Below are 19,866 nucleotides of genomic sequence, written 5' to 3'. Positions count from 1 at the left end.
GAGCCGAGATAGCGCCATTGTACTACAGCCTGGTGACAGAGCGAAGACTCTGTTTCAAAAAAAAAAAAAAAGGCGGAACATAATTTAAAATCACATATTTCAGGCCAGATGCAGTGGTTCGTGCCTGTAATCCCAGCACTTTGGGAGGCCAAAGCAGGAGGATCACTTGAGGCCAGGGGTTCAAGACCAGCCTGGGCAACGTGGCAAGAGCCAGTTTCTATAATAAAAATAAATAAATAAATAAATAAATAAATCACATTTTCAGTTCCCAAACATTCAATAATAATTTTGGTTATCTGTTCATAATTTTGGTTAACTGTGACCCTGGCAATTGACTAAACCTCTTGAAATGTCAGTTTTATTACCTACAAAACAAAGAGACCCTATTAGATCATCTTTAAATTGCCCTTTCATAACCAGGCCAGTGGCAGCTACCTTGAGCTCAGCAACAGATGGAGGGCACAGACTCATTATAACCTTAAACTATCCTGAACAAAGTGGGGAGCCAGTAAAAGCTTTTCAGTAGAGGAGAAATATGTTAGACTTCATAGACCAGCTAACCAACCACCCATTCCCAATTCTTTCTCCCTTGCCTACTTCTAATACAGAAGCTACGAAAGGTAAAAGCTCACATCCCAACATTCCCTTGCAGTGAGTATGGCCATGCTGACACAGTTCTGGCCAGTGAAATATACGTCTGCTTGGAAAAGCTTCTGGGAAAGCTTTTGACTTTCTGATGAATACACAGGGCTTGATCCAGGCCTTGCCATGTTGTCTTAAATCGAGCATCCCTAAAACTGTGCCAGGCATCCGGCAATTATGAGGGAAAGACCAAAACCACCCCAGATAACACAACAATGACACTATTGAGCTACTCAAGCAAAGACTGTAGCCATCTCTAGATTTGCTATACAAGATTATAAATCTGTTTAAGTGATTTGACTTTCTTGTTGTCTGAATGTCTTCCTAATAAAAGTTATATAAAAATAAATGTAAACTTTAGAATAGTCAATCCTTAGTATGAAGGATATATTAGTATTAACAAGTGGCAAGAATGAAGGCAGAGAGACTTGTTAGAAAGTTATTATATTACTCTAAGCAAGAAAAATAATGACTTGAACCAAAATAACTACAGTAGGAGAGGTGAAAGAGACAGGGCAAGGTGGATGAAGAAAAGGTTTCAAATATCTTCTACATTTCTAGTTTGAGCATCAAGGGAAATGGTTGGGCCATTTTTCAAAACAGATATGATGAGAGATGAATAAATTCAGCTTTGGACCTATTCAGTTTAAAATGCCTACGGAACAACAATGTGAAACTGATGAAAAAAGACAGTTGACTATGGATCCCGAAGTCAACAGTAAGGTCTAGATTGGTGAAACTTGGTTTTGAGAGTAACTATCATATAGGGTAGTGCTGTCTAATACAACTATACTGCAAGCCACATATGTAATTCTATTTTTTTTTTTTTTTCAGACAGAGTCTCGCTCTCGCCCAGGCTGGAGTGCAGTGGCACGATCTCGGCTCACTGTAAGCTCTGCCTCCCGGGTTCACACCATTCTCTTGCCTCAGCCTCCCGAGTAGCTGGGACTACAGGCACCCACCACCACACCAGCTAATTTTTCATATTTTTAGTAGAGACGGGGTTTCACCGTGTTAGCCAGGATGGTCTCAATCTCCTGACTGTGTGATCCGCCCGCCTCGGCCTCCCAAAGTGCTGGGATTACAGGCATGAGCCAGTGCGCCTGGCCCACATATGTAATTCTGAAATAGAAATACAGTGATTGTTTTATTTAGCCCAATATATCCAAAATAATATTTATCAATTTATAACATATTATCAATATCAATTTATAACATATTATCAATATAGTTATTAAGTGTGATAATTTGCATGTTAAGTCTTTAAAACCTAATGTGTATTTCACACCTAAAGCACATCTCAATTCCTGTTTTCATCATACTTGATTTGTATATATATTTCATAAAATTCACAGATGACAAAGTAGACTCACAAACCCAATGGTTCCAAACATAGCTATCATTTTCTTTTATTTTTCATATCCACACTGAAAAAAATCCCATTCATCTTTTTCAAAATAATTGATTTGACTTTGGACCAAAAGCATGTAAGTTTGAAAACATTTGCCTAAGTTAGGTAAATTCAATAAATCTTATGTAAGCTCAGTACTGTTAACACTGACTTCGGAGTTACTGAGTATACTGAAAAGCAACCCTAAATTCAATCAATTAAGCATTTTAAAATTTTTTATTTTTTACAGTAAATTTACATGACATTATCAAATACAATGCAAACTTCAAGCATACTGACTTGTGTTAGAAAAATGAGTAAAATTAATCTTACTGATTTTTATTTTTAGAAGTTTTGATTTCAATATAAACTCTAGTACTTGTCTAGGACAGGCACAAGTAAGCTTTTTCCTATCCTTGGAGCTTCAAATTTGGATCATTCATATGCCATAGGATATTGGGTAGAAAAATTAAACTGCCATTTTTGGTCTTTGATTATTAAATATCTGGCTAGCATCCCTGTTATTGGAAGAAAATCTTGGAGTTAACAGTACAGTAAGTTTTGTAGAGCTCTTCCACAATATGACCAACTGACAGGGTATATAAGATCACTAAATTCATCTCTTAATTCTTTCCACAATCCTATAAGCTGGTGTTGATTTGTACCATGTGCACTTATACAATGAGCACTTAATTGAACCCAACAAGTGACAATTTGTTGTACAGACCATTTAAAAATCTGAGCATAAATATTTTCAAACCATATCATTTAGTGGAATGAAGAAATAACAGAAACATCAAGTTTGTTTTAAAATTCTAATGAAATCTGATTTTTTTTAACCTAACTTAGCTGGAGTGCCATTTATTGTGACAGAAAATGTTTTTTTTTCTCATCTAGCTGAAACTGTTATAACACACGCAGAGATTTTAAAAGCTGCATGAGATGGGCGCGGTGGCTCACACCTGTAATATCGGCATTCTGGGAGGCTAAGGCGGGTGGATCACTTGAACCAGGGAGTTCGAGGCCAGCCTGGGCATCATGGGGAAACCCTGTCTCTACCAAAAATATAAAAACTAGCCGATTGTGGTGGCATGTGCCTGTAATCCCTACTACTTGGGAAGCTGAGGTGGGAGGGTTGCTTGAGCCTAGAAGCAGAGGTTGCAGTGAGCCATGATCATGCCACTGCCTGGGCGACAAAGCAAGGCCCTGTCTCAAAAAATAATAATAATTAACATTTAATTATAAAAAAACAGCTGCATAAATTTGTTTTTTTTTTTTTTTTTTGACTTGGAGTCTTGCTCCGTCGCTCAGGCAGGAGTGCAGTGGTGCGATTTTAGCTCACGGAAACCTCTGCCTCCCAGGTTCAAGCAATTCTCCTGTCTCAGCCTCCTGAGTAGCTGGGACTACAGACAACTGCCACCATGCCTGGATAATTTTGTATTTCTAGTAGAGGCAGGGTTTCACCTTGTTGGTCAGGCTGGTCTCGAACTCCTGACCTCAGGTGATCCACCTGCCTCGGCCTCCCAAAGTGCTGGGATTACACGTGTGAACCACTGCACCTGGCCATAAATTTGACTTTTGGGGCCATAAATTGAAATTATTTCTTCATAATTTTTAAGTCCTATGAGACTCAATGTAGTGTGTTAGCTGGGTAGTTTCTCAAATTATGAAACTGTTCTAAAACTACAGAAACATACTTATGATTTTTCAGATTTAGAATCAATTAATCTTTAATATTGCTAGGTCCTATATTCTAAGAGCAATTGTTTGGTGCTTAACTGAAGGCCTTGTACTTTTTTTTTTTTTTTTTGAGACAAAGTCTCGCTCTGTCGCCCAGGCTGGAGTTCAGTGGTGTGATCTCTGCTCACTGCAACCTCCGCCTCCTGGGTTCAAGCGATTCTCCTGCCCTAGCCTCCCGAGTAGCTGGGACTACAGGTGCGTGCCACCAGGCCCAGCTCATTTTTTGTATTTTTAGTAGAGATGGGGTTTCACCGTATTAGCTAGGATGGTTTCGATCTCCTAACCTCATGATCCACCAGCCTCGGCCTCCCAAAGTGCTGGGATTACAGGCATGAGCCACAGCACCCAGCAAGGCCTTGTACTTTTTAATAAAACATTTTATTTAGGCTTTTATTCGTAATTTTCTAACAATTTCTTCAACTGAAATAATTTCACATTTATCCATTTAAAACTAGTTCTCAGCCAGGCATGGTGGTTCATGCCTATAATCCCAGCACTTTGGGAGGCCAAGGCAGGAAGGCTGCTTGAGCCCAGGAGTCCAATACCAACCTGGGCAACATGGCAAAACCCCATCTCTACAAAAAGATATAAAAACTAGCTGGGTGTGGTGGCATGTACCTGTATTCCCAGCTACTTAGGGGGCTGAGGTGGGAGGACTGCTTGGGCCCAGGAGGAAGAGGCTGCAGTGAGCCACTGCAGTCCAGCCTGGGTGACATAGCAGGACCCTCCCCTCTCTCATCCAAAAAAAAAAAAAAACCCTAATTCTTTCATGCAAGAATCTCAGCTATTTTGCTGAGCATGGTGGCTCACTCCTATAATCCTAGTACTTTGGGAGGCTGAGGCAGGCGCATCACCTGAGGTCAGGAGTTTGAGACCAGCCTGGCCAACAAGGTGGAACCCCGTCTCTATAAAAAATACAAAAAATTAGCTGGGCATGGTGGCAGACACCTGTAATCCCAGCTACTTGGGAGGCTGAGGCAGGAGAATTGCTTGAACCCAGAAGGTGGAAGTTGCAGTGAGCCGAGATTGCACCACTGTACTCCAGCCTGGGTGACACAAGACTCCGTCTCAAAAAAAAAAAATTAGCCAGGCGTGGTGGCACACTCCTGTAATCCTAGCTACTCGGGAGGCTGAGGCAGGAGAACCACTTGAACCCGGGAAGCGGAGGTTGCAGTGAGCCAAGATTGCGCCATTGCACTCCAGCCTGGGTGACACAACAAGACTCTGTCTTGAAAAAAAAAAAAGAAAAAAAGAATCTCAGCTATTTCACATCTGGCCAAACTTACAACCTTAGTTCCTTCTAAAATTGTTTTTAAAAATTCTTGTTAATTCTGATTTTAGGTGACTAAATTTCATTGATTCTTTTTGGCATATGAAATATAATTTACCCAATTCATTTTGCATCTGCTGAAGTCTCAATTTTCCTACTTTGTTTCTTAAACAGCAGCTTGTTTTGCTCTGCCACAGCAAACTGCAATTGCCATTCATTGTCAAATCTGCAACATACCTTCTTTGAGTCTGTTTACTGTTCCAGTTGTACTAGGTTCTGCATCTCCACTTGATTCTTTTTCAGTATGCCTTCATTTTAAATTTAAAAATTTGCTCATATTCATGTGTAAACTAGAAAAATAATTTAATCATGATTAAAATAAGTATTTCAATTACCAGTTACAATTTACACAGGAATCACTGTAATTCCTGTTGTCTGCATAAAATATTCAGATAAACATGTTACATCAATTCGTAGAAAAAATAACTTGCATTGAATCCATCTGCTGACAGCAGTATCATATCTATCAGCAATATGTTTATATTCAATATCGGAAATGACACACAAGTTTGACAGGCACACTACAACAACCATATCTTATGCAAGGTAACAGAGTAAAATGTATTACTGAAAAACAGTAAAGCTAAGCAGAAAAATATTTTACATTGTTTCAGTTTTTATATTTAAGTAAAAGTAAATAAATAAAAATTTTACTTTTAGTCCTAAGCTGATCAGCCACATGTAGCTAGTGGCTACCATACTAGATAGCACAGATATGGAAATGAGAAAGACAAGAGCCAAAAGGCTTACAGTTTTTATTCAATTTCTTTTATTTAATATAACCTCCAGGGCTTAGAACTTATCTGAGTCCTGCTATTTTTTGCATCCTTACTTAAACAGTACAAAATTATAAACGGTGTTTGTTCTGTACAGAACTTCATGGAATATGTATTATGACCCACTCTAGCAAACATGGGCCAATCTCTAAAAAACTATAGCTCCTAAAACCAATCTTCAAGATTATCTTCTTAAAGAACGCCTTTTAAACAGCAACATGCTGATAAAAGTTTAACTGGCTTTCCAAAAAAAAAAAAAAAGACCTTTATGTATATAAAGGATGTGTAGTACATAATTTACAGCTGACAAAAAACGTATACAATATTCTATTGTAAGTTCCATATAGCCAATTGATTCTCATGGAAGACTTTTGTTGACTTTTGCCGAACTCTTGTATCTGTAGCCAACCTGTGGTTGCAATTTGACCAAGATTTTACAAACGGTGTTGCATCCCAATCTGCTAATTCTTTCCCCAATAAATTTATTGTCATTAAATCTGATACATGATCTATTGTTAAACTATTTCTCACCCTTGTACAAATTATGTTCATTAAATTGAAACCCCTTTCAGCTTCAGCACTATTGATTGCAATGGTGCTAACTATCTTTTTAGCTTTGTATATAGTTGTAGGAATTGAAACATTGTTTGATTTTATATTATTATTTACAAATTCCTGAAAATCATTCAAATCAACTTCATATTTTAAAATTTTACACAAATGAAATAATGTTTTTTCACCAGCTATCCATGGTGAAGTTATTTCTTCATAAGGCCATGTGGAAGGTTCTAGCAAATCAAAGTAATTAAAAATATCTTCATGGTTTCTGTCAGATAAAAGGCGTAGGTTCATGTGCTGAATTATATTGTCTAGTAATATACTCCTAGGAAGAGCATTAAATTTATTGTTTTTATTAAATGGAATATCTTTAAACTTATCTGACTTGATCAAATCTTCAATTTGAGATTCATACTTTCCAGTACCAATTTTTAAATTTTCCAAAGCTCTTATGGTACGTTTGATCAATTTTTGTGCTTTCTGAATATTAGTTGATCTTGACTGTAATGCAGTTGAAAGTACTGAAAATTCTTCAAGAATGTCAATCATTAAAGCAAGGTCTTGTAAGAAATTAATGTTAGCTAATCTCTTCGCCAAACCAGAGTAAGAATGAGAAAAATGCATATATAATATAGGATATGCATGCCATACAGCAGTAGCAGCTTGTAAACTACATGCCGCCCATCTTGGTCCCATTACCCGACCAATTTTAATAATTTCAGTTTCAAGTTCTTTAGCTACAGTTCCTAGAAGCTTGGTTTGATTTTTATTAGGTTGATGATAAATAGAATAAATTTTATCAAGAAATATTTTTAAATGATTAATTTGTTTTATTTCGGATATAGAATCATCAAGTGACAATTGTAATCGATGATTTAAACAGTTCCAAATGATGATTTCAGGAAAATTTTCTAACAATTTTGTAGCTACTCCAGACTTTCTTCCCAGGATTGTATTAGCACCATCAGAACAAAATGCAATTAAATTTGCTTTCAAATATTCATTTGTAAAACCACAATCATTTAAAGTAGTCAATAATGTATTGACAATACACTCTGCTGTAGTTGACACCAATTCTTTTAAAGCCACAAATAACATAACAGGTGCAGGAGCTGACTGAATTGTGCACTGGAGATAAATCACTAGGGTGCTTTTCTTTGAAACTGTAGATGCCTCATCAATTATGATACAGATTTTGGCATTCTCTTCTATAATATTCTTAAATATCTTCATCTTCATTTCTTTTGCAATATGTTCTGCTATTCTTGTTGCACTGTAACGTGTATTTAAACAATTTACCTCTCCATTTTTTTCCTGTAATTCTCTTGCCCCCTCAATATCAGATAAAGGTCTGTTATGTTTTACTAAACTGTAAACAGTATTGAAAACTTTTACAGTAGCATCAATATTTTTATTATTTTGTATATGCACTAAATTACAAATTGAATCATTAGTTGATTCCTTTAACAAATCCTGAATTTTACCATGGGCTTTAGAAACATCATGTTCCCTAATTTTTTTTCGTAGAGAAGCTTGCCTAGTAGTTTTATTACTGCCATTAGGCGTTACTAAATATGCAATCCATTCCTTGGACACATGGACATGCTTTTCTGCTTTCGATCCCAAATGCCGAACTGCTGAACAATCCTTACATCCTAATTTACCTTCTTTTATTTCAAGCCATTTGTATTGTTCTGTAAACATAAATGCTTGTTTTTCATTCCAACAATCTGGAAGCACAAGATTATCTATTTCTTTCTTTGATGAAAGTGATGGCTTTTCTTCAATGATTGGTTGTTCAATATACTTGAAATGTGGTTCCTTTGCCTTAGATAATCTGCAGTGATTTTTGCTCACTTCATTATTTTCTGTGTCTGTTTTCACCTTCTTCATATTTAAAAAATGCAAAAAATCACCCTGTCGTTTTGGCATTTTAGGAAACAGAATCTGAAAAATAATTTTACATATGTAAGTAAAATTCATAACACTTCAAGGGTCAATGTAAAAAGTTCTCTTAGTGATTATCTAATTTTGGAAATACATTTTAAACTTAAATATTTAACCTGATTTTCAGTTTATATCTATAATATCAATATGACTTGCTATTTCTTGAAAAACCCACTATTAGTTTTTAAAATTCTACAACCAACAAAGTTTCACAAAATTTGACTATGAATTATCATCCAATTAGCAAAATGGTTGGTCACATGATTTGCAAATGAGTATGCTATTTGCACCTCCCCATACCAAAATCCTCCCATGCTCAAGTCCCTTGTATAAAATGAAGTATTTGCACTCAACCTTTGCATATCCTCCTCTATACTTGAGGTCATTTCTAGATTATTTTTAATACCTAATATAATATCAATGCCATAAAAGTTTTTATAATGTATTACTTTTTAATGTGTTTATTATTGTATTTTTATTTATTATTTTAAAAAATATTTTCCATCTACAGTTGGGTGAATCCACGGATGTGGAACCCACAGTATATGAAGGGCTGACTGTAGTAGCAACATGAAGGGTGGATAATATTTTCAATTACATTAATGAATAAGATGAAAATGAAACAATAAAGACATATATTAGAGTTTCGCTCATTCATCAATGACATCAACATCTTTCCGAACTAATGAAGAGTTTAAAAAAAAATTTTTTTTTGAGACGGAGTCTCGCTCTGTCACCCAAGCTGGAGTGCAGTGGCGCGATCTCAGCTCACCGTAAACTCCACCTCCCGGGTTCAAGCAATTCTCATGTCTCCGCCTCCCGAGTAGCTGAAATTACAGGCACGTGCCACGACACCTGGCTAATTAGTTGGGACTATAGGCATGCACCACCACGCCCGGCTAGTTTTTGTATCTTTCGTAGAGATGAGGTTTCACTATACTGGGCAGGCTGGTCTCGAACTCCTGACCTCAAGTGATCTGCCAGCCTTGGCCTCCCAAAGTGCTGGGATTACAGGTGTGAGCCACCATGCCTGGCCGAGTTTTGGAATATTGCAAAGCAACTTCCTCAATTTTTTTGTATTGCATTTAGTCTAGCAGAGACACATCACACTTTGAAATTTAATCTGCATTAACATTCTATCCTTCACTTTCTTAAGTTTAATCAACAAATAATAAATCAAACTCTAGTTTGTATTTTACTGATTACAATGGGGTAATGTTCTATCAATACTGCAGCAGGACACTATTATGTATTAATAGTATTTCTACCAATAGATGCAAATAACCTCAAGTGCACAGATAGTAGGAAATGATGTATTAAATATGATCATTTATGTACTTGTGCATTTATATACTTTAATTTGTAATAACTGTTATGTTTACAATCAGCTCACAAAATTCCTGAAAGTTTAACGATTAGATTTTTTTTTTTTTTTTTTGAGAAGGAGTCTTGCTCTGTTGCCCAGGGTAGAGCGCAATGGCATGATCTCAGCTCACTGCAACCCTCACCTCCCAGGTTCAAGTGATTCTCCTGCCTCAGCCTCCCAAGTAGCTGGGATTACAGGCATGTGCCACCAAGCCCGGCTAATTTTTTGTATTTTTAGTAGAGATGGGGGTTTCACCTTGTTGGCCAGGCTGGTCTCGAACTCCTGGCCTCAAGTGATCCAACCGCCTCGGCCTCCCAAAGTGCTGGGATTACAAGCAAGAGCCACCGTGCCTGGCCAACAATTAGTTCTTATGATCCAGTTCAAGCCACCACCAACACACTATTGCACTTAATAAGAAAACTGAACAAACACAAATATAATGTGCTTACATCACTATAATAGGCGCTAGGGTTTTCATCATCACCACAGACCAGATCGATGTATTCAAGAACAGGTCTCGATGGTCCTTCCTAAAAAGGAAGTGGGCAAATTTACATGTCATGAACAATCATTCCAATTAAACTTAAATTTAACAATCAGTGGGAGATTTTTTTAGTTGGAATTGGGAAAGATTCTCGAGAAAATCTTGCAAGTGGCACAGAATAATTAGAAACAAAACGGACAAAGGGGCTGGGAGCAGTGGCTCACACCTGTAATCCTAGCACACTGGGAGGCCAAGACAGGAGGATCACTTGAGCCCAGAAGTTCAAGATCAGCCTGGGCAACATAGTGAGACACCAACTCTACAAAAAAAAAAATCAGATGGGTACGGTGGCTCACACCTGTAATCCCAGCTACTTGGGAGGCTGAGATGAGAGGATCACTGGAGCCCAGGAAGTTGGGGCTACAGTGAGCTATAATTATGCCATTACACTCTAGCCTAGATAAAATTTAGAGCAAGACACTGTCTAAGGAAAAAAAAAAGAGGCATGGCAAAAGAGTCAGAGTACATGAATACGTAATACTGTTCCTGCTAGTAAAAAGGAAAAAAAAAAAAACATAATAATGACAAAACCCAAAGAGCCTAAATCTATATAGAGGAATAAAGCCATGTAGATTCCTTTCAAAATGGGAAATAGCATAGACATTGATTTAAAAAGATACAGATTTCAGTTAGGCACAGTGCCAGTCTCAGCTGCTCAGGAGGCTGAGGCATGAGGATCACTTGAGCCCAGGAATTCAAGTCCAGCCTGGGCAACATAGTGAAAAACCCACCCCCTGGCCCTACCTCATTAAAAAAAAAAGATACAGATTTCATAGTACAATTTTTTTAACTGAAATGATTATCAGTAATCTCTTAGATAGCTAAGTTCAAAATAACGAAGTTCTTTGATAACCCTGCTTTATCCTCCACATCACTGTACAGCCAAACATCAAACTCTGAGTCTTCTTGATCCTTTCTTTACATATACACTACCCTCATCATAGACCAGGCAATAAATGCCCTAGTCAAAATCCTAGATTTTATTCTGTAGGCAAAGGAATCAATAAATAACATCAAGATGGGAACATTATTAGAGCTGTTTCAAGAAGGTTAACCACATAAGACAGCATGTGGGAAGAATACAAACAAGATAATCAATCTAGACAAATGGTAATGTGGTATAAAAATAGTGATGGCAAGGAGGAAGTAAACTTCCCTGTATAGGTACTATATTTCAATAAAATTTACATTAAGATAAGGACTTTTTTTGTATCCCCAAATCTTTTATCATTCCTTTCTTTCAGCATATTGTTTATTTTGGAGGCTAGGTACATGACAGAACACAAAGAGGATTCTGTGCCACAACGTCGAATGAAGGCTAGATAATCAACATTTATATGAAAAGACTAAGGAATCCAAACCAGAATATATCAAGAAGTAACAAACTTTTTTTTCTTTCAATCTGAAGAACCCACAAGCGGAGAACTATACCCAGGAGCATTGCATCTTTACTGGATGGTACTATAAAAAACACAGAGAAATAAGCATATCCCGGTAGAGCCCAGTATAGGATGGGGTTACAAAGGAAAGTTGTCTCTGAGTGTATTTCAAAGTGGAATTAAGTTATCATTGTCTTTTATGTGGCACCACTGAAATGCAACAGGGATGTTTTACTACATTCTTTCTGGTACTGCAATTACACTGACAGCATGTAATTCACTTCTCCATATAAGAGCTGTCAAACCTTTGATCTTCTATTTTGAACAGGGTTAAATATAAAGGGTTCTATCACGCTGGATATACAAAATATTGTACGAAAAGATGTAGAAGGATCTTTATATTTAAAATAAAATTTAAGAGTTTTAAACCTCAGGTAAACACAGCCTATATATTAACTCAGAATTTAAAATATAATGATTTATTCCTCAGGATATTACACAAATCTATACCTATTTACTTTTCCAAACTTAATTTTGTACATCCCATCCGTGTTTCTCAACGGCACATGGATCATGAATCAGACGTGTGTCACTTCTACATACTTTCTCAAACGGCACATGGATCATCAATCAGACGTGTGTCACTTCTACATACAGATGCACAAAAAACTCATCAAGATCATCTGTCCCAATCATTCCTGTTTTTATACCAGTTAAGAGGAAACCAAAATTATTTTTCCTAAAGACCCATGAACTCCTCTTCCCAAATGTTTCTCGTTACAAAAACAGAAACCATTGCTCTTTGATTTCAAGTTACGTTGCTTACTCCATAACAACAGTGAAGGCAGAGTCAGCATACAATCTCCCTTGGTATCATCAATATTTAGAAAGGTTCCAAACGTCAGGAACAAAATATACACACACTATTAATTGGGAAATATGTCCAGAAAGTGACAGGGTAAAGAACTTATACACAAAACATGAAAAACAAACAACGATGTTAACAAAACAATGTTTAGGGAGGAAATTTTAATTTAAAAAACAAGTGACTTACAAAGTCGCCCTAAACCTACAAAAACTAAAAAACACAGAAACATTAGACAGACACTCCATTAAAGAAAAATTCTACAGCCTGAATACCAAACTGCAACTAACTACCGCATTCCAAAAGACAAGTTTGGGACAGAACTGTTTTCTGCCTGGCTAGCTGAAATACCACTTTACGCAAAGCCTTTCTAAAACTCCAACAATTATGGATGAAAATCACCCCAAAATACATCATAAAACACTCCCTTCTGCTTTAGAAACCCATTCTGTACAAAGTGTGCTCAGAAATCCTTATGTCCCTGCACCTGTCTGAAAATGAAGATTCCTAGGCCCCCGCCTGGAAATTCTGATTCGGTAGGTCTGTAGTGGGGCCCAGGAATCTGCCTGTTTATACTTACTAAGGCTTGAAAACTACTGTCTCAAAGGGAACAAACTCAGAAAAATAGAGCATGTTCCCAGTGATGTAGGATTCTTCATTATGAGCATCAACTGTACTGTGCCGTAACATGATGATCTCAGAGGTTAGAGAAATCTTCAAGCTATTTGCCTTCATGTTAGAAGCACTATAACGCTAAGATTCTGGGCTCTCACAACCCTTCCTGTTTTCTACGTCCTTGCTCATCATTAGCAGCTCCTTCCTCCGTGTCGCCTTTAGAAGTTACTCTTGCTCCATTTCAAAACAGCGTTTTAGACACCAGCGTTTTTATCTTAAGTTTAAATGAAAGGCAGGGGGCGAGATTAAGTGTACAGCACGTTCTTTAGGACGTGCTCTTTGTGATGGCTACGGGGGTGGCTCAGATAGCTCTTTTGGTAAATTTCCCAATCCTGTGCCATGCTCCAGTGTCTAGTATGTACTAGACACTCATGAACATTAAATGACCAGGTGAGGTAAAATTACACAATGGCCCACCATAGTCTTTTACTCTGGGAAAACCCCAATCATCAGTGCTACTTACGCTGACAAACTGAATGTCGTCTTCATTTTCATCCGTTGTTGACTCAGATGCCTCAGGGCCAGCTGGAGGGACAGATTCTATTATCTATAAAAACAAGCCAAAACATGCTTATCTGTTCAGCCACATTCTTGTAGGAAGAGAGCGTTTCCGAAAGGAACAATTAAAGACAGAGAGCTCTTGAGGAAAACGAACTGAGCACAATTTCACGGAAACCCGACTAGGAACGGAACTCGAGCAGTCGGCTCTTGCCACAGCGTGTGCGGAGCTGCAGGGACCCAACGCTGAAAACGCGTTAGTTACCAGCCTCTCAGAATGCCCCTTATCTACTCCAGAAGGAGGAACGCAAGCTCAACACCGAAGGGCAATCCTGCCTTAAAACGTCGCTCCCACTGGCTCAGCCGCGGCCACAACGAACGCCAGGGCCCGTGCGGGGGGCCGGGCGGCCATTGTTGCTGCGGGTTCCTCGCTCAGACACGCACCAGGCCCCAGAGCTGGGCTCGGCCCAAGACACTGAAGAGGTATCGCCCCGAGGCTGCGACGGAGCACCAGGCCTCAGACCGCAGAAAACACAAACCCTTCGCGGTTCGCCTCTGAGAACGCCAGGACCCTCACTCGACTACTCACCTCCGACCCCGGGTCTCCCATGTCTCCAACGGCCGCGCTGACAGCACCACTGCTCCTGCTGTCCCTGCTGCCGCAGCCGCCACCACTCCCCTTCCCGCCCTGCGCCGCCTCGCGCTACCGGGACCCGCCCCTGCGTGAGCTGGGAGGCCACCGGCGGAAAAAGACGAAAACCGCTTCAAAAGAGGGGCAGCCCTCACTGGTTCGCTATCCCCCCGGAGCCTCTTTCTCTCCTTCCCGGGCTTCCTTCCCCGCGCCGCAGAGGATGCTGGGATGGTAGTTTCTACCCGCCGCGCGACTGCCCCGCGCGTGGGTGAAGAATGGAAAAAGACTCTGAGCTACAGCGAAGGCGTCTCCCTTCGCTGTTGCTCTACTAAAATAAAATAGCCGAGTTCTTTCTCTCACTTTTTCACAACCAAATATTCGTCTATGTAATAGATCAATGGGAATGAAAAAAAATTGTGTGTGATTTGCTCAGAAATTGCCTTACCAAAATCGTGGCTCACCTTTTTATTTTAACATTTATTCACAAATGAGTTTAAACATGAAATTTATGAAAGCAAATTTTGACAGAGAACATTCTTTTAAAGCTTTTGTTTACCTCTATCAGCCTAGGACCACCTGTTATTGACAAGTCTGTAGTCCCAGAAAATCACCTTTATCATTTTGACCCTGACCTACAATGCACAAAATTATACAACAGAGGAGCTATGAGGTATCTGATTAGCCAACTGATCTTCAGCAAAGCAAACAAAAACATAAAGTGGGGAAAGGACACCCTTTTCAACAAATGGTGCTGGGATAATTGGTGACCCACATGTAGAAGAATTAAACTGGATCCTCATCTCTCACCTTATACAAAAATCAACTCAAGATGCATCGAAGACTTAAATCTAAGACCCGAAGTCATAAAAATTGCTCAAGATAACACCGGAAAATACCTTCTAGACATTGGCTTAGGCAAAGACTTCGCGATGAAGAACCCAAAAGCAAATGCAACAGAAACAAAGATAAATAGACTGAACTTAATTAAACTAAAAAGCTTCTGCACAGCAAAAGAAATAATCAGCAGAGTAAACAGACAACCCACAAAGTGGGAGAAAAGGAAAACACAGGAACAAAGGAAAACATAGACTTACTAGGATTTTAAGGAATTGGTGAAATTTAAGTGAAGCAGTGTTTTGATAGGTTCAAAACCGTCTAGTGCTGTGTGTAAAGGGTTCAACATCACATACGGACTGCATAGCGAGCCCAGGGTCTTGTTAACTTCAAAACTACAAAGTTAACACATACAGAGTATTGTGCTCAGAAACCCCTTCCTCCGTGTAGCCATGCCCTAAATGTGTGGATTTATTTCTGGGTACTGTATTCTGTTCCATTTGTCTATGTGTCTGTTTTTATACCAGTACCATGCTGTTTTGGTTACTATAGCTCTGTAGTAGAATTTGAAGTCATGTAATGTGATTCCTCCAGTTTTGTTCTTTTTGCTCAGGTTAGCTTTTGCTATTATTCTCAGTCTTTTGTGGTTCCACATAAATTTTAGAATTGTTTATTCTGCTTCTGTGAAGAATGTCATTGGTATTTTGATGGGGATTGGATTCAATCTGTAGATTGTTTTGGGTAGTATGGGTAGTATGGACACTTTTTTAAAATAAAAATGTATTTTTTATTTCAATAGGTTTTTAGGAAGCAGGTGGTGTTTGGTTACATGCATAAGTTCTTTAGTGGTGGTTTCTTAGATTTTGGTGCACCCATAACCCAAGCAGTGTACCCTGTACCCAATGTCTTTAATCCCTCAACCCCTCCCCCCTTTCCCGAGTCCCCGAAGTCCTATGTATCATTCTTATGCCTTTGTGTCCTCATAGCTTAGCTTCCACTTATGAGTGAGAACATACAACATTTGGTTTTCCATTCCTGAGTTACATCACTTAGAATAATAGTCTCCAGTTCCATCCAGGTTGCTGTGAATACCATTATTTGCTCCTTTTTATGGCTGAGTACTATTCCATTTTGTGTGTGTGTGTGTGTGTGTGTGTGTGTGTATGTATGTGTATATACACCATTTTCTTTATCCTCTTGTTGATTGATGGGCATTTAGGCTGGTTCTATATTTTTGCAATTACAAATTATGCTGCTATAAATATGCATGTGCAAGGATCTTTTTTGTATAATGACTTATTTTTCTGTGGTTATTGCTTTTCCTAGTAGTAAGATTGCTGGATCAAATGGTAGATCTACTTTTAGTTCTTTAAGGAATATCCACACTGTTTTCCATAATGGTTGTACTAGTTTACATTTCCACTAACAGTGTAAAAGTGTTCTCTTTTCACCACATCCATGCCAACATCTATTATTTTTCGATGTTTTGATTATGGCCATTCTTGCAGGAGTAAGGTGGATTTGCATTGTAGTTTTGATTTACATTTTCCTGATAATTAGCTGTGTTGAGCATTTTTTCCATATGTTTGTTGGCCATTTGCATATCTTCTTTTGAGAGTTGTCTATTCATGTCCTAAGCCCACTTTTTGATGGGGTTGTTTTTTTTTTTTCTTGCTGATTTGTTTGAGTTCTTTGTAGATTCTGGATATTAGTCCTTTGTCAGATGTATAGATTGTGAAGATTTTCTCCCAGTCTGTGGGTTGTCTGTTAACTCTGCTGATTATTTCTTTTGCTGTGCAGAAGCTTTTTAGTTTAATTAAGTCCTGTGTATCTTTGTTTCTGTTGCATTTGCTTTTGGGTTCTTGCTCATGAAATCTTTGCCTAAGCCAATGTCTAGGTTTTTTCCGGTGTTATCTTGTACAATTTTTATGGTTTCAGGTCTTAGATTTAAGTCTTCAATGCATCTTGAGTTGATTTTTGTATAAGGTGAGAGATGAGGATCCAGTTTAATTCTTCTACATGTGGGTCACCAATTATCCCAGCATCATTTGTTGAAAAGGGTGTCCTTTCCCCACTTTATGTTTTTGTTTGCTTTGCTGAAGATCAGTTGGCTACAAGTATTTGGCTTTATTTCTGGGTTTCTATTCTGTTCTGTTGGTCTATGTGCCTATTTTTATACCAGCACTACGCTGTTTTGATGACTATGGCTTTGTATATAGTTTGAAGTTGGGTAATGTGATGCCTCTAGATTTCTTGTTTGTGCTTAGTCTTGCTTTGGCTATATGGGCTCTTTTTTGGTTCCATATGAATTTTAGGATTGTTTTTCCTAGTTCTGTGAAAAATGATGGTAGTATTTTGATAGGAATTGCATTGAGTTTGTAGATTGCTTTTGGCAGTATGATCATTTTCACAATATTGATTCTATCCATCCATGAGCATGGGATGTGTTTCCATTTGTTTGTGTCATCTATAATTTCTTTCAGCAGTGTTTCGTAGTTTTCCTTGTAGAGGTCTTTCACCTCCTTGGTTATGTGTATTCTTAAGTACCTTATTTTATTTATTTATTTAATTTTTATAGCTGTTGTAAAAGAGGTTGAGTTCTTGATTTGATTCTCAGCTTGGTCGCTGTTGGTGTATAGCAGAGCTACTGATTTGTGGACATTAATTTTGTATCCTGAAACTTTACTGAATTCATTTACCAGTTCCAAGAGCTTTTTGGATGGGTCTTTAGGGTTTTCTAGGTATATGATCATATCATCAGCAAAAGCAACAGTTTGACTTCCTCTTTACCAGTTTAGATGCCCTTTATTTCTTTCTCTTGTCTGATTGCTCTGACTAGGACTTCCAGTACTATGTTGAACAGAAGTGGTGAAAGTGGGCATCCTTGTTTCATTCCAGTTCTCAGGGGGAATGCTTTCAACTTTTCCCTGTTCAGTATAATGTTGGCTATGCGTTTGTCATAGATGGCTTTTATTACTTTAAGCTATGTCTCTTAAACATAGAGTTTGATTTTAAGTGCCTTGAGGTAATCTTCTTTGGGTTAAATCTGCTTGATGTTATGTAATCTTCTTGTACTTGGATAATAGTATGTTTCCCTAGTTTTGGAAAGTTCTCTGTTATTATCCCTTTGGATAAACTTTCTCTCTTTTTTTTTTTTTTTTTTTTTTGAGACAAAGTCTCGCTCTGTCACCCAGGCTGGAGTGCAATGGTACAATCTCGGCTCACTGCAACCTCCACCTCCCAGGTTCAAGTGATTCTCCTGCCTCAGCCTCCCGAGTAACTGGGATTACAGGCACCCGCCACCACGCCTGGCTAATTTTTGTATTTTTAGTTGAGACAGGGTTTTGCCATGTTTGCCAGGCTGGTCTTGAACTCCTGACCTGATCCACCTGCCTCAGCCTCCCAAAGTGCTGGGAATACAGGCATGAGCCACCATGCCCGGACCCTTTGGATAAACTTTCTACCCCTGTCTCTCTCTCTAGCTTTTCTTTAAGGCCAATACCTCTTAGGTGTGCACGTTTGAGGCTATTTTCTGGGTCTTGTAGGTGTGCTTCATTCTTTTTTATTCTCTTTTCTTTTGTCCTCTCTGACTGTATATTTTCATGTAACCTGTCTCCAAGTTCACTTATTCTTTCTTCTGCTTGATCAACTCTACTACTGAGAGACTCTGATGAATTCTTCGGTATGTCAATGGCATTTTGCAACTCCCGAATTTCTGCTGGATTCTATTTAATTATTTCAATTTCTTTGTTAAATTTACCTGATAGGATTCTGAATCCCTTCTCTGTGTTAGCTTGAATTTCTCTGAGTTTTCTCAAAATAGCTATTTTGAATTCTCTCTCTGAAAGGTCACATATCTCTGTCTCTCTGGGATTGGCACCTGCTATTTAGTTTATTTAGTGAGGTTGTATTTTCCAAAGTGATCTTGATGCTTATGTACGTTCATCACTGTCTTGGCATCAAAGAGTTGGGTATTTATTGTCGTCTTCACAGTTTGGGCTTGTTTGTACACCTCCACCTTGAAAAGGCTTTCCAGGTATTTGAAGGGACTTGGGTGTTATAATCTAAGTTTCTGGTCACTGCAGCCATATCTACATTAAGGGCACCCCAAACCCACTAACACTGTAGTTCTTACAGACTCATAGAGGTACCACCTTGGTGGTCTTGAATAAGATCCGGAAAAATTATCTGGATTACCAGACAAAGACTCTTGCTCTCTTCCCTTATTTTCTCCCAAACAAACACAGTCTCTCCCTCTGTGCTGAGCTTCCTGAAGCTAGATGAGGGGTGACATAAGCACCGCTGTGGCCACCAATACTGGGACTGGGCTGGGTCAAACCTGAAGCGAGCATAGTACTGAGTCTTACCTACAGCCTGCTGTAACCACTACCTGGCTGCCTCCTATATTTGCTGAAGTCTCCAGGGCTCTGCAATCAACAAGTAGTAAGCCAGCCAGTCTTGTCTCCTTCCCTTCAGGGTGGCAAGTTCCCCTGAGCTCCAGTGGGTCTAGAGATGATGTCCAGGACCCAGGGACTAGATTCAGAAGCCTTAGATGTATACCTGGTGGCTCTATTCTACTGCAGCTACACTGGCACTGAAACCACAAGATTAAGTCTTTTCCACTCTTCCCTCCCTTTTCCCCAGGCAGAGGAGCCTCCCCCTGTGTCCACTACCACCACGTGCCCACAGGG

General features: G+C 38.7%; 1 protein-coding gene across 2 annotated transcripts; it reads right to left on the bottom strand.

The window, feature by feature from the left end:
• Positions 1 to 5,854: 5,854 nt before the first annotated feature.
• Positions 5,855 to 14,636, bottom strand: KIAA1586 (KIAA1586 ortholog). 2 transcript variants are annotated; one of them, XM_019029397.4, is made up of 4 exons: positions 14,300 to 14,636; positions 13,676 to 13,759; positions 10,199 to 10,279; positions 5,855 to 8,383 (listed from the first exon to the last, which is right to left on the bottom strand). In XM_019029397.4, exons 1-4 carry the CDS (start codon positions 14,318 to 14,320, stop codon positions 6,206 to 6,208), a joined length of 2,364 nt encoding a protein of 787 aa, XP_018884942.1. In that variant the 5' UTR covers positions 14,321 to 14,636; the 3' UTR covers positions 5,855 to 6,205. The 2 variants fall into 2 exon arrangements, with proteins under 2 accessions (XP_018884942.1, XP_018884944.1); XM_019029399.4 differs by lacking the exon at positions 10,199 to 10,279 and having other exon boundaries at positions 14,300 to 14,566.
• Between the last annotated feature and the right edge of the window lie 5,230 nt (positions 14,637 to 19,866).

The sequence above is a fragment of the Gorilla gorilla genome, chromosome 5 (assembly GCF_029281585.2).
Source record: "Gorilla gorilla gorilla isolate KB3781 chromosome 5, NHGRI_mGorGor1-v2.1_pri, whole genome shotgun sequence".
In the NCBI taxonomy this organism is placed as follows: Eukaryota; Metazoa; Chordata; class Mammalia; order Primates; family Hominidae; genus Gorilla; species Gorilla gorilla.
Note: the sequence above shows the minus strand (reverse complement) of the source record. Positions and strands in the feature narration are given on the sequence as shown.